This window comes from Lipophrys pholis (genome assembly GCF_963383615.2).
Source record: "Lipophrys pholis genome assembly, chromosome: 21".
NCBI lineage: Eukaryota > Metazoa > Chordata > Actinopteri > Blenniiformes > Blenniidae > Lipophrys > Lipophrys pholis.
The window spans coordinates 20908672-20924484 of NC_137649.1; the positions used below are offsets into that span (position 1 = coordinate 20908672).

The 15813-nt window shown below is 44.9% G+C and overlaps 2 protein-coding genes across 6 annotated transcripts in view; one reads left to right on the forward strand and one right to left on the reverse strand.

Annotated features, from left to right (window-relative positions):
- The window catches only part of nrxn3b (neurexin 3b), a 344889-nt gene extending 342853 nt beyond the window's left edge, over positions 1 to 2036 (forward strand). For 4 of the 5 annotated variants that reach the window (XM_080490434.1, XM_080490435.1, XM_080490437.1 and 1 more), the window contains one exon: positions 28 to 2036. In XM_080490434.1, the coding sequence (XP_080346560.1) occupies positions 28 to 1013 (986 nt within the window). In that variant the 3' untranslated portion in view covers positions 1014 to 2036. The remainder of the gene's footprint in view (positions 1 to 27) is intronic. The other variant, XM_080490438.1, reaches the window with a different exon arrangement.
- Positions 2037 to 14005: 11969 nt separating this feature from the next.
- The window catches only part of cep128 (centrosomal protein 128), a 57001-nt gene continuing 55193 nt past the window's right edge, over positions 14006 to 15813 (reverse strand). The window contains exon 26 of the mRNA XM_080491040.1: positions 14006 to 14263. The gene's annotated coding sequence lies outside the window, so the exon portion shown is untranslated. The remainder of the gene's footprint in view (positions 14264 to 15813) is intronic.

Sequence of the window (15813 nt, forward strand, 5' to 3'; positions counted from 1 at the left end):
TCTGTCTCTTTCTCTTTCACTTTCCAGGAGGGGAGCTAGTCATCCCCGTGCTAGTCGAGGACCCCATAGACATCCCTTCTGTATCCACCCGTTCTCCCTTCATCCCCTTCCCCCCAACCCTCCGCCCCGTCCTCACCATTATTGAGACCACCAAAGAATCCTTGGCCATGGCCACTGAGGCGGGGGTACCTTGCTTGTCGGACCGAGGCAGCGATGATTGTGATGATGGTGATGGTGGTGATGATGGTGATGATGATGATGATGATGGCATGGTGATTTCGGGGTTTGGCTCTGGCGAAGCATTCGACTCTAGCCTGCCCCCGACTGACGATGAAGATTTTTACACCACCTTCTCCCTGGTAACAGATAAGATCTTGACCACATCGGCTTATGAAGGCGGCTACAAAGCCCTCGCACCCAAGTGGGAGGCCAAGGACTTAAGGCCTAGCAAAGCCTCCGAGGCAGGTAGGACTACACCCACCTCGCCTCTGCCCGACCTCCGGGGCACGCCACCGGCGGCGGTCCCCTCGGACACGCCACCCAAGCTGCCCGCCGGGAAAATGAACAACCGCGAGGTAAAACCCCCACAGCCGGACATAGTCCTGCTGCCCCTGCCCACGTCCATCGATATGGACGGGACCAAGCCGAGGGGCCCCTTCATCACCTCGCCCATGCTGCGCACGGTGCCCGCCGCGCTGCCCACGGTGCCCGGCGTGGTGCGGCGGGTGCCCCCGGGGGCCTCGGAGGTGATCCGGGAGTCCAGCAGCACCACGGGCATGGTGGTGGGCATTGTCTCAGCCGCCGCCCTCTGCATCCTCATTCTCCTCTACGCCATGTACAAGTACAGGAACAGGGACGAGGGCTCCTACCAGGTGGACGAGACGCGCAACTACATCAGCAACTCGGCGCAGACCAACGGCGCTGTGGTGAAGGATAAAACACCCAGCGGCAGCGCCAAAGGCAGCGCCGGTAGCAAGAGACCAAAAGACAAGGACAAGGAGTACTATGTATAGAAATCAAGTCATTTCCCAACACATGAGAAAAAAAAACAAAAAAAGAAAGAAACTGTTCGGAACACAGTTAGAAACACTTTGACAGTACCATATTGGCAACTGTGATTTAAAAAGAATCCAATCTCTTGAGAACTCAACATGTGCTGAGTCACCGAAACATTTACAAAAAGAACTTTGGCTTACAGAAGCACACTTAACTATTGTAAGCACTGGACAATGCAGCTTTGTTGGGACTTTCACGAAGGAGTCCCCGCTGGAGACATTTTGGCAGTGTGAATAACATCGCTCGGCACACCGCAACAGGACCCCCCCCCCCCCCCCACTTCCCAGAGTGACCGTTGACTGGTGTGTGTGTGTGTGTGTGTATGTGTGTGTGTGTATGTGTGTGTGATCCTTGGAGTTCTAGCGACCTTTGTCCATTGTAACCCTGTAAAATACGATCAACTGTCATTTCGGCCATCCTGAGCATGCATGTGAAGGTGTATGTGATGTGGTGCTGGCATCTGTGTAAGTGAGGGACCTCAAGAAACTATGATTGTCGGGAAGAGTCGGAAGTCAAAAGCCTGATTTCGCGGTTTCATTCAATGTAGCTTTCACGGATGCGAAAAGAGGTAAAGTATATGTGTACTTTTTTTTTTTTTTTTTTTTTTTAGTTTAGATTTTATTTATTCATGATTTATTGATTTATATTCTGGGGATTATTGGCAGGGCGATGGCCGGTCAGTTGTTGTATGTGCTCAGCAGGATGGGATACAGAAGCAATGTGTCTCGATACTTCCCCTCTCTCCTCCCCCTTCCCTCCCGTTACGGTTCAGGATCGGGCGTCCAAATTGTAGACGGCGTTCAAGCGTGCGAGAGCGGAACCGCCAGGCGAAAATCTACGCCGCATTGTTGTTTCTCTGAAGTCGAAAGGCATTGTTTTATTCTCTTTATGTCTTTTTTTTTTTTTTCACTTATTGGAGTCAGGTTTTCTTTCGTGGCAAATCATCATGGTTGCGTGGCAGAGATGTAATAATTGTCACGATCTTTAAAAGAAAGAAAAGAAAGAAAAAAAAAATCTCCAGGTGTGAACAAAGTGTGATTCAATCGGTTGTCGCAGACGACTGTGTCAAAAACAGCAAATGTGTTTACATATTTTATTACATCGAGCCGTTGTGCTTTGCAGGTCAATATTGTACAGGAAACTCAAGGTTTCTTCTTCTTCTTTTTTTTGGGGGGGGGAAATATATCGTTTTCCTGTCCAGGTCGACCACTCGATTTACTCACTCTGCTGTACAAAAACAACAGCAAAAAAAAAAAAAAATTAATAAATAATCTTTTTTTTTTTTTTTTTTTAATTGTTAATTGTAACGCCTGGAGATGGGAAGTGATGTACACAGGAGCGTTTTGTTTAGGCAGGGAAGCAAATGTTTGTTAGATTAGACGTGTAGTCTCTCTGGATGGTGTTTCTCTCTTCAGTCGCATGAATATCCGACCATCGGGAAAGCTGTCGATCAAATAGAAACCGACCCCCCCCCCCCCCCCCCCCCCCCTTCCCTGCCCCCCAGATCTTGTGTTAGGGACTCCTCCTGCTCCTCCTCTTCCTCCCGATTCTGACTTACATTCATCATGTTATTTATTTTTTTATTGGAAATTTAAATGAAAAAAAAAATAATACCTAACAAGAGAATAAAGACAGATTATGATGGATTTGGAGATCTATTGCTAGCACCTTACTGACTAACAGGTGTTTGTTTTTTTATTCTTTTTCTTTTTTTTTTTTAACTGACGTCTTGTCCGCTCTACTCGTCGTTTTTCTTTCTTTCTTTTTTGCATTCGTGTCTCTTTCTTGTACAGCTAATTTCATGTCTCATTTCTATGACATTATCTCCCAGCAATATGTTGTTAATTCCCTTTTTTTATTTTAATTTATTTAATATTATTGTTTATGTCATTATTTATTGCTGAGGTTCTTTGTTCTCATTCATTTTCATGCAAAAACCCGTCAGTCGGTTGTGTACGTTCACTTTTGAGTTTTTGTGTTGGTACTTTTTTTTTTATTTCTCTCTCTCTCTCTCTCTCTCTCTTCCAACCAGTTATTTATTGTGTCTTCTGCTCCTTTTGACTCCAAAAGAATTCCCAGAAATAAAAAGAAAAAAAATGTTGTTCCCAAAATGTTTGCCGACGTGCGGGGTGGCTGTCACTCACTGGTCCGTGTTGCTGGCGTGAACGCAGGAGGCGGGCGGAGAAAAGATACCGCCGCCTCAACTGATTTCCTTTCATACCACGAGAAGTGGTATCATTTCTATTCAAATGAAGTTGTGGAGCAGTGGCCGCTCCACGCCGTGATTTACCTGCGGACGATTATGCAGATTCATACACTGTTCATTGATGCAACGAGAAGGGTGAAAGAAGAAAGAAAAAAAAAACCCAGGGGAAAACGGTTGTTAGAAGGTCTCGAAGACGTCGTATCGGAGGAATGGCTTTGGGTTTCTGTTTCGTCGGGCCTTTTGTGAGACGGCACAGCCGAATGAGATTCCTCACCGCCATATGGCCGGGTTATGAGCTGCTCAATGGCGGCGAGCACCTGCCTTCCCCGCTCGTTTTTACACTGTCCATATTTCGTGCAAATGGGCTTTTTCGCAGAGCTGGTCATTAACCGGCAATAGCCCATTGATGTAGGATATCAGAGCCCCATGTGTGAGTATATCCAGCCCGCACAATGACTACATATTAACTCATTCATCCTGCCACCGGCGACGCCGACAAGGAGGCCAGCAGGGACTCGCTCAGCTGAGGGACGCCTTTCAGGGTTTTTTCTTTTTTCTTCTCTCTCTATCCTCACATGCTGAAGCTTGGGGGATTCTTTCTTTCTTTCTTTCGTTCACCACCGAAAAATGGGTGGAAATTTGTTCTGCACAGGTCAACACAATAAAAAGTTAACGCGGGGGGAAACGACGTTCGCCTGAACAAGCGATGACACAGAGAGCTGTGTGTGTGTGTGTGTGTGTGTGTGTGTGTGTGTGTGTGTGTGTGTGTGTGTGTGTGCTGCACTCTGCAGTTCCCCTCAGCTTTATGGAGCGTGTTCGCTCTCGTCTTTTTAGCGTTTTGCACACTTCCTCAGTGTTTTTAGCAACAAGCAGCTGTTTCCCGCACATAAACCCCCCCCCCCCCCCCCAAAAAAAAAAACCAAACTCACAACCTTTTTTTTTGCCCACCGTCGCTCTTCTTAATTACTGAACCAACAGAACAGGTAACTGGAGCTCGAGGACTCCAGGAGCATGTGATCACACAGCTTTAGCGCTTCATGCTTATGAACCTGCGGCTCTTTCGCCCCTCTGGAGTTATTTAACTGTTAAAAAATACAAATAAACATTCAAATGAACATTTTCATCTTTTTTTTGGGGGGGGGGGGGGGGGTTCTTTTAAGTATTTGCCAGCCGAGCGTTCAAACGCACTCTTGTCTGATCAAGGCGAGGAATGTGGGATTTGAAATGACTGAATGGTTCAATAGTTTGTCTGCTAAAATATGTGTCACATCCCCCCCGTTGTGTCACCTTCACGCTGCTTCTTCACTTCAGGTGAGAAACGAGAACGAGAAGTCTTGGAAGGAGAATAACGGTTTCATTCGACGTGTCAACAATGCTGGAGAGAAACAGCAAAGCTGTGTTGACGGTGAGAGGAAGGTAAAGCTCTCGAGGAAAGGAAAACGTCTGAAATGGCTGAAACAGCTGAAATTACAGGAAGGAGGAACAACAAACAAATGTTTCAACGTTAAAACGGCCACAACAGTTAAAATAGCTAAAGCCACTAAAAATGGCGTTCCACCAAAATGCATCTTTTTCACATTTTTAGGGAAGTGTTTTCAAAACGAAACGCTGAAAACGATGCAGTTCGCATGTTGGCCACTAGTGGGTGCAGTTAATAATTTTGGTGATGAAAAGACACAAACATGCGCACGGAGAGAACACGGACATTCGTATGGACGAACAAGTCGGATTCCAAAAACGACCAAGTCTGAGGAGAACGCGGACCGCATCCCTACTTTTTGTAGCGTTTTCGAAAAGTTCCACCTTGGGCGCTGTGAGAGCCCGATATGTAACGACGCCCTAAAATTTAACAATGACCGGAATTGTTATAAAATATACTATAAAAAAAAACGTAAAAAATGTAATAACCGGTCAAAAGTGTAACAAGACGCTGAGCTCAAAACTTAAAAACGTTTAATATTACATCATAAAATGAGTTTATAATTTATGGCTTGAACTTGAACTGCTTCATTTTGAATAACAGTGAAAGTATGAGTTCTAAAAGTTTGGACTATTTGTTTATACGTATATCTATATACAGTTTATGGTATTTATGTACGATTGCTGTTGCTCGAATCATCTATACTCTTCTGTTCTCTATAATCTGTAATCTATTTCTCCAGTCATCAGTATAAAATAATGTTTAACATTAGACAGATCACATTTAAATTTTTGTTAAAAATTTTTACATTATCGACCAGTTCTTACATTTTGGGTTTTAACTTTTTTATTATTATCATTGTTATTATTACATTTCGGGCTCAGCACTTTTGTTACATTATCGAGCAGTTATTACTTCTCGGGTTTTGATAAAAAAAATTATATATTTTTCTTTTTTACATTTTTGGGTTGTTGTTACTTTTCGGGCTCTAACAGGCACAGTTTTCAAAAAGTTGTGTTTTCAGTGGCTCTGAGCACCGTTGTCACTGAAAACGCGACGCAAAAATTTGCTTTTTTTTTTCACTTTTCCACAGTAATCACACGTTTCTCTGGCGCACAGTTAACAAAAGTCCAATTTGCGGCTCAAGTTGCCGGCGCTTTTTTCCCGTGTCCCGCTCCTCCGCGTCAGATCTCCTCTCGGAGATGTGACCGCCGTCCCCGGTTCCTTCCTCTCCCATAGCCCACTGGCCTTTTTGAAAACCACTTCAATATTTATCTGGTCTTTTGTAAATTGAGCCCGAGGTGGGACCAGCGCTCGAACCTTTCCACCTTCATCTCTCGGCTGTCGGGTCCAATTTATGTTGGGGAGCATCTGTCACGGGCTCTCACCTCATTCACAACCTGAGAGAGAGAGAGAGAGAGACTGACTCTCTAATTGTGAGCCTGTACGTAAAAGAGAGACGCTGCATAATGTTACAGTGCGACACGCCGGTGGAAAGGAGTGAACTTTACCTGCACTGCGGACTAATAAAAGCTGTGCGAGCGACTTAACACTGTTAACATCAAGCTGGAGGAGAAAATCAAACAGGCAGAGAGGAAAGCGACTGCAGAGTGAATCCAAAAAGATCAAACTGATATTGTCCTAAACTGCCTTTATTCACCGTATTTTCTCCTCGTTCTGACACGGGCATTATGTCAAAGGGAAGATTTTAATGTTGAAAGTGAAGTAATTTGGATAAAAACAAATAAAACATGTTTAGCCAGCAATAATGTGATTGACAATCATAGATAAAGTAGTGATTTGGGCCTTTTTTTAATGTGATAACACATGTAATGTAATAACCTGCTAGTAGTTATATAAGATATTTCATTTTTTATAACATTTATCCAGTGATATAAGTTGTTATAGGATTGATAGAATATAAAGTATTCAAGCGAATTAAGCAAAATAACATTAAGAACTACCATTTAAAAAAAATAAACTTTCAAAATGTAATAATTGCACTAATACGACGACATTTCTAGGGAATAAATGCCATTTATTTAGCATGTTTTGTGCAGTTTAATAGGATAGTTAATGGGAAAGTCGTCATATTCATTCGTTGAGGACACAAACTCTGCAACACTCTGCAATGGGGGGGTTCATTGGCCAGAAGCGGTTCTCCTGTTCCACCATGGCAAACAGCATTTCATCAATCTTCTACAATGTTTATCCAATTAAAAGTCTTGGGGGCAAAGGCAGAGCCAATCCAGGACCAGGGGTTATTGAAGCATGGGGGGTGGGGGGTGAGTCCCCCCCTCCCCAAACCCACTTCAGCCCACCAGCTCGCACACAGAGTATTTGGAAAATGTTGTAGTTTCTACTACTGCAGTTACTCTAATGGCTTTACAAGCTCATGTTGATGTTAATTCATCGTAATACATCGTAAGTATTATCTTTTTTAAAAAGTGTTTTATTGAAATAATTGGTAGTTTTACCCCCGGATTATTTCCTTTTCACAGGATTTCTTCATTTCTCATGATGCTAAAAGCTCAGATTAAGAGCAGAGTTTCCTGCTGCCGACTCTCATGCCTCAGTCAGGGTTTGTTTGTTTTTTTGTTGTTATTTTTTTTCCCATATTTTCACAATCATTCGTCACTTTCACATTTACACCAGCAGGGCGCCGGCAGAGGAAACGCTTCCCCACTTGATATTCACGAGCCGTTTGCTTACACAGTCGCCGGCTGACAAAAGTTTATTGATTGGGTTTTATGTGTAGCAACTACTTTTCCTTTTAGTCAAATTTGCTGGAGCAGATTACATCAATCCCGCTGATGTCGGCTGGATAATTCATACCCTAATTGACAGGAAAACAATTTACGTTTGCTAATAGCTTCTCCAAATGGGTTTCTGTGTGCGTTTGTGGCGTGTATAGGTTCCTTGCAGCGCACCCACCCTCACCCACCCCCACCCACCCATATTTCACTTCATGCATTTAAAAGGCTGACAGTTGACCTGTCATAAAATTTTACTCCAGCTAATGAACTGGCTAATGCCACTTAGAGGCTTTATGGCGTGTTATTCCTTTCAAATAAAGAGCGATGCTTCCGATCTGAGCGTGATTACATGTGTTGCTCGGTGTGTGGGTGCAGGGGGCTGTGAAGAGTCCGGTGGGGTGGGGTAGTGGAGGAGGGGGTGGAGGGTGGGGGGGGTGATGGCCTGCAGCTGGAGCGGCTTTATAGATCTCCTGTTTAGATTGTGGGGATGCTCTTTCTCTGCAGACGTGCCGCAGCAAAGCAGCTGCGAGTGCGACGATGATCAGCACTGACAGGTAAAATATGGGCCTGCTGACCTCATCTCCTGGATTATGAAGGACACACACACACACACACACACACACACACACACACACACACACACACACACACACACACACACACACACTACAGTGCGTGTCAGTGTGAATAAAAAGGCTTGTGTGGGTTAAGCATTCATATTCATACGTCTCAGTGGGTGCACACGGTCATACATTAGCAGGTGTGTGTGCGTGCACGAGTGTGTGTGTGTCTGTGTGTGTGTGTGTGCGTGCGTGCGTGGCTGCGAGAGGCGCCTCCTCCTACTATTCTTCCGCTCCATCACTGCGCAGCCAAGGCTTTCAGTTCGCTCCCTGGCTCTAATTAACTGCCAAGATATAAATGCGCTAATCTGGACTCTAAATCTTCAGTTCCACCGACAAAAGCTTTTTTTTTTTCTAACAGGCTGTCAAGGCTGCATGATAAACAGCCAGGGGGGCTGTGGACACAGTGCCATCTAGGGACAGGGGGCTTTAACTCCTCGGGGTCTGCACACACACACACACACACACACACACACACACACACACACACACACACACACACACACACACACACACACACACACACACACACACACACACACACACACACACACACACACACACACACACACACACACGATCAGGCTGCATGTCATGTTTTTAGCAAAGCGTATACTCGCCAGATTAAAACTTTTCACCGACGCTGAAGTGGAACCGAGTTTGAGCCGGCTGGTTCCCTCAGGTGGGACCGAGCTAAAAGGTGTGTGAAGACACAGGCTCACATTTTTACACCATACATATATATATATATATATATATATATACACGATGGGATGCAGCGAAGCAATAACGTCCCAGCTGGTTTTCCAAACACAACATTATCCCAAAAAACCCAAAATGATGGTGGGTAGAGGGCTCAGGGCTCCTTTCTCCTCGTAGCCTTTGTGACTCTTCTGTCTCCAGTCAACCAATCGCAGCGAACAACAGTCCGCTTCTAATTGAGTTGTCGCTTTCTGTGAAACTTTGAAATCATCCACCCGGTTGTTTTTGGACGCAGGTGAGCTCGGCGTTGGCAGCTGAAACAGGATTTGTGCACGGTGCCAGCTTCAGCTGGAGCCAGCGTTTTAAACATTTCTTAAGTGTTGGACTGGTGGACGAGCAGCAGCAGCAGAGACAAACCTTAACCCCAATACACTGTCATTGTTGCAGGCAGTGTCTAAGTGAAGGTTTCTCAGCATACTTTCCCTGATATGGACCAATCAGGACCCTGTGGAACACCTCTGATGATATCCCAACTTTTGCACAAATATTATATTAGGCATATGTGAAACAGTTATAGCAGCTTTTTTTTTTTTTTATCACAATTTCAGTGTGAAAAATGTCCCAGTGGCACTGTTGTTGCTGATCTAATTTACAAGTCTATTTAAAAAAAAAATCTGCCAAATCACATGCAGACAAGTAGAAACGTGTGCTAACAAGAGTCTTTACTGTCCTTAATCAAACTGACGTTATGGAGTTAATGTATCAATAGAATCCATAAGTGTGACTGTGAAGGTGGAATAAAGACAATTTGTCTTTATCACAGTCACACTTATGGTTTATATATATATAGTCTCTTGTGTGCCATTCTCCTAACTGATCGGAGCTGCTGTGATGACTGAATTCCCCCATGTGGGATTAATGAAGTCTGATCTAATCTAATCTAAAATGCAGCTTTTTTTTTTCAAAACCGCTCCCAAGCTGGAACTTTTTGAAAATGCTCCGACTCTGAAACTTCACATGTGTACCAAAGTAAGCAGTTCTTCTGCACACGCTCAGTAGATGGACAATAAGAAGAATGTTTTCCTCCAGAGTGTCCTGAGTCCCAGTCCATGTCCCCCTGGGACTCGTTGGTTTTATAGTTGAGAGTCACTCGTAGGAACAATCCAACATCGGTCCAAACGAATGTCCGCGTACTCCCATTGTTAATGTTTATAGCGTATTGTCTTTGCACTTGTGTGTGGTTTTAGTACAAAAACAAACAATAGCACCCACTAGTGGCTCAACGACATGATTTCCATTGTTTCCTCGATTTCCATGTTTGGTCCATTTGTTCCAGTTTTGGTCGCGTGCGTGGCGGGGCTGTTTTCCTCCTGCAGCCAACCACCAGGGGGCGACTGTTGCTATATCGTCAGTCCATCGCCGTGTCATGCCTGAACTAGATTTCTTTCGTATTTCGGCGAAATAAACTCGACTAAGAGAGTTAGCCGTTTGGGAAACATGCACATTTGTCACGTTGCGACGCTGCCGCGGCGAGCCCGGCCCCGTTTGTCTCCGACCAGCGACGCTCACTAATGCACATGACCGAGGAAGCACCGCGGGCAAGACGCTGTTTGTTTTGGTTCCATATCATCGTCGCCGTCTCCCCGACTCATCTGACAGCATGCTGCACAAGCTGTTTGCAGAGCCACGCGGGAACGAGCGCCGACGAGCCTGAAGGAGAGTTAAGCGTGGCGACTTTTTATGGCTTTGAAAGTCGCGCTGGGACTTGGACACAGTGGCCAGACTGAGGAAGCCGAGGAGAGCCAGTCTTGTATGAAACACCGTGTTCTAATCTGAAGCAGTCGCCATTTTGATTGGCTGATTGACAAATCTGGATGGATTTGATTGAGGCTTTTGTTCAGCTGCTTCACACAGAAAACAAACACTGAAATAGTGAAAAAATGCTTGTTTCCCAATTAGATCTTGAATCACTTGTAGGATTATTGAGGTAGAATATCTGAAGCTTGGATAAAAGACTCTTAGCAAGGCTTTTGGGTGTAAAGTGAATGAAGTCAACAGCTCCAGCGCACCTAAAGACGCTTGAAAACTTCTCCTCAATATCCAGATTATCTTGAATCATCAGTAATAGTCAATAACTGGCAACACGTATCACAACCAATGTTGGCAGGACGACCGTACACTCACGACCAAACGCCCCAAATACCCGCGTTGCACGAGAAATTTCGTAAAAGCGCTGAGAAAGGTGAACGAGCAAACGTCCGCTTCGGGCTTTTACACAAATCACTGCCTCGTTCGAATTGTTAAAAATCTCAGAAAACCCGGATGTCAGTTTGACAAAACATGATGCGACAGCTTCTATGTAGTAATCCTGCTCTGTGTGAGTAATCGGGATGAAAACAGGAGCTCGAACAAACACGCAAAACTGCCAACGGTGTGTCGTTTCATGTCAAGGCTTTTCAGAGTGTGATGAAAGTGCCGCATCAGCCGTTTCCTTTTCAACATTATATTTTAGTTGTATTATATTTCAGCGATTTAAATGAGGGCCAGACTTCAACATGATCATGTGATTGAGGGTCATCAGCCCCTTGTTTCATTATTTCACACAATTTGACAATTTCTTTGTCCCACAGAGTGATGAACATAAAGTCATTACAATAACCAACAGCACCCACTAGAGGACCAACATGCAAACTACAACATTTTCAGCATTTCTGCCGTGTAAATGAACATTGTTGCCATATAAACACGAAAACATACGACTATTTGTATAACCATGGACGGGAATGTGGCGTTATTGTATTTCAAGTAGTGTGTTCAGTGAGATTGGAAGAAAGTTGGTGAATTTGGCAGCTTTAGAGTTTTCTAAACGTCGGCGTCTCCTTCCAGAATTTAGCGGCGATGATAATTTATGCTTAAATTTGGTGGTCTTACATTTGGTGGCGCCCTCTGCAGGTCCTTCCTGTTCTCTCCGTGGGTTATTTCATCTCTTTCCATACGGAAACACCGCTCCCCCTTCGTTTACAGCTCAGCCACACCCGCCATTAATCTCTCCGTCATTTAGTGACCTCTTCAAATTCAATTGTGCCACTCCACAGCTGAACTCCTCAAATACAAACACCATTTTTTTTTTTCTTGCCACGGTCTCCTCGCAGCTGTGCGAACCCGTCAAAACTCTCCAAATCCTCTCGTTCCAGTCGGTCGCACATTTTGCAGCAGCTGCACGGAGCAGGTTTCATCTCATTTGTTTTGTAGATTTCATCCAAACACGCATCGTCAAAATCAGCCGGGGATGAAATATTTAGAGGAAAACAAAACAAAAAAAAAAAGTAGAATGGGCTAATTAGAAATGTACATAGGTAGAACGTGGAGGGGGCTGATAGTTTGCCCCCGTGGGGACGGCGGCCGGGGTCCTTATCTCCGCTCTGCAGGCTTGACGCGGGTGGAAACGGCGTCTGCGTGCTGCTGCAGGCCTGTGACGTGTTATGACCCCCCCGGATCGTGATGAGCCTTCCCCGCCGGCCGTGCCAGCAGAGGTCATCGTGGCGAACGGATCGACAGGCTGGACGCCGGCCTCCTCCACCTGTCCGCCATCAAACATGGAAATCACTCCACTCACCCGTGACTGCTGCATATTCAGCGAGCAGGCAGCGTGTGGCGCTGCATCTTATTTCACAGACTAAATACAAATAGTTGCACGACAATTCCAGGCAAAACATTTTTTTAAATTTAGGCCGTCCTTTAAGGCCCTGGGAGAAAATGAGCTTGATATGGAGACTCAGCTGCAATAACCCATTCGCTTATTGAGCGGCGGCGGCTGGATACACTCGCAGCCTCCGGGCTTAAACGAGAAAAGCAGCGCAGCGCTGCTTGATTGAATGGGTTTGTAATGCAAACCAAATAGGTTTGTTCTAATGGGAATCAGCCTCGGTGACGGCTGCAGAGGCTTACGCCAGCGCCGGAACAGCAGAAAGCACCGAGCACTGGCTGTGTTTACTAATGCCCATTATAGAGGGGCAATATTCAATGGGCCTTAACTTTTAACTTTAGGAGCTGCTTTATGTCCTTGTGTGTGTGTGTGTGTGTGTGTGTGTGTGTGTGTGTGTGTGTGTGTGTGTGTGTGTGTGTGTGTGTGTGTGTGTGTGTGTGTGTGTGTGTGTGTGTGTGTGTGTGTGTGTGTTGCAGGAGCGTGTGGAATGACTCTGGACCTTTTTCCACCGATCTTAAGACATCCTGACGCTTCTGAGTAACTTAGGTCTCATATACATGACGGCGCTTCAAGTTAAAAAACAATTGTCTTTTTTTACGTTTCCATTTCAGAAAAGTTTCACGTTTACACCACAGCACTGTGAACATTTCTCTTTCCCCACAGAAATGCAGAAAACGATGTGCCACTTCTGGATGTTGTTTGAGTGGAATTCTTGGATTGGCGCATCCCTACTTAGTCCATTCGGCTACGTTTTAGAGCTCCGTACCTGAATGTTACTGCAGTGTGAAATGATTCTTCAAAAAATATTACAAAAAAACCAAAAGACTCTTTTTTTGCTTATAGAGATGCTTAGTTGTCATGGAGACAGCTGATCTGTACAACATGAGATTTTATGGCTATAGGCACATTATTTTCCAGCGGGGGACAAATTGGAAGGGTCAACACGTCGTCCAGGTGCTAATCAGCCACCGAAGCTACGTACCTGCGGGAGCTCGGGTTCGATCTGCAGGACTGTCGCCTCCCGCTGAAGATCACTCAAGAGCCAGAAAACGATCGCCCTCCCCGATGACTTGACTTCCCAGTGTTCATCTGTGCAGACGCCATCTCGCTCCGTGCCGCAAATAACAGTCGCGCTCCGACAGATGTGAAGACTTTCTCATGCATGTGCAAATTCGAATTACAAACTGTGTTGAGTTTTCTTTTTTAGGGCAGTATTTACCTCTCGGAGAAAACCAAGGACCGAGAGGGAAGGTCTGAATTTATTCATTACAGCCTGAACCTGACAAAGTGGAGTAAAGCCGGACTAATGATGGGGGCAGAATGTAAATGTGTGTGTGTGTGTGTGTGTGGGGGGGGGGGGATCTATGAGTTTGTGTTTTGCAACTTAATATAGCTTAGATAAGCAGACACTTTCCGAGGGACGTAGTTACAGTGCAAAGAGGCGCATTAGGAAGGGAGGGTGTGTGTGTGTGTGTGTGTGTGTGTGTGTGTGTGTGTGTGTGTGTGTGTGTGTGTGTGTACAGAAGTGACTGCGAGAGCCACCCGCCAAATGTGATTTATTTACACAAATATGAAAATATCAATACGATGATGAATGAGCCGGCGAACACGCAGGACTTCGATATTGCTCATCATCTTTGAAATTTAGGTTCCCGGCAGCGGTTGGAGCCCTGACGGGTGGGGGAACAGATATTATTGCTGAAACACACCCTGCCCTCGTCTGACAGGTGAAATTGCAGCCACAAAGCAAATTTTACAGTCTCCAGTCGGTCCCGGGCTGTTTGGAGCCGTCACCATCTTGAAAAAAAAAAAAAAGAAAAACTCCACATCAGTAGATAAGAGTGAAATCTTGCAGAGTGTTTCAGGAGCCGTCACACGAATGCACCGAGGCCCCGGCTTGCAATATGTGCTCAGAGGAACGTTCAATATTTTCCCCCGGACCTCGGCTTTTTCTGATGTACTTAGAACTTAAGAGGGGAAGCGGGGATTGAGCGGAGGCTTAGCACTGCTTTTTTTTTTCTTTTTCTTTTTTTTTTTTTACTCCTCCTCCGCCCGCTCTTGGTTCTCGGGTTTTGCTGCCACACTAAAACACCGGCTGGACTCATAATCGCCTCAATATGAACATTTTGTTTCATAAACGAAAAACTTTCCAAAAAAAAAACAAGACTTTTCCATTTTGAAGGAAGGTGCTCAGATGAGGCGCTTTTAATAGCGGTGGAGAGAGGGGAGGAAAAAAAAAACCAATGCAAAGGCTTTTGATTTTTATAAATAAGAAAGACCACTTAGCAGTAAATTACGATTTTTTTTTTTTTTGTCCTTCCTTCCCGTCTCTCTTTGCATATTTACGGGCCGTTGCACAAAAGACACCTGCAGAAGCTTTTAAAGAAGACGACTCGTGTTGTGCAGCCGGCGAGCACGAGGCTGCCGAACACCCACGGGCTGGGATTCAGTGAAGGTGTGTGAAGCAGATTTCTCAGGAGGAGTTCAGCTTGATAAATGTCTGTTTTGGTTGTTTGGCTGGGGGGTGGGGGGGATGACACCTTGTGACTCCAGGGGAAACAATGAATTTACCATCAGGCGGCGGGGAAATGATTGTAGGTTTTCCGGCATGCGATTAAAAAGACGGCCCCCACAACGCGGAGATGTTAGAGAAATTACCCCCAAACACATCAATCAGTCGTTTTGTTTGTGAGAGATTCAAGCTGTCGCGCTCGAGCTGCGGCTCGTTGGCGTGGACCGTCTCCCGGAACCTGTTTCGAGTTGAGTTTGTATGTTTCGTCTTGTGTTTCCCTAATGAAGGCAATCAAAGATTTCTAGTTTTTATTAACAAACTGTAGCTTTCATGATGTAAAAGACAACACGACAGATTAGGAGGCGATACAAACGTAACAAAAGAAAAACTGCATGTCGTTGGAAAAGGCACCAGAGTTGTTAGTTTCAGTACAAATACATCGGGTTCATTAAGAGTACAGATTACTTAAAGGCGACATATTATGGAAAAATCCCCTTTTGATGGATTATACATGTATAATCTGGTATTTAGTTTGATTCTGCTTCTTAGAGAATATATAACGGACCAGAAAGTAATCCTTTTTTTTTTTTTAAACAGTTTAGAAAACGGTTACATAATAGTTGGGACAATCTGCATAAGACAGTCTGGATTCATTTCATCTATGAAAGGAAATAGTAACAGAGCCAACTGTTCACCACAGGATGTCGCGGTGAGTATTTTAATGTCTGATTGAACATTTATTGATGTCGATCAGCTCCAACTCCAACAACTCGTCCTGCTCGTTCAGTGTGTAAACTTAGGGCCGGGTATCGTCAGGGTAGTCACAATACGAGGC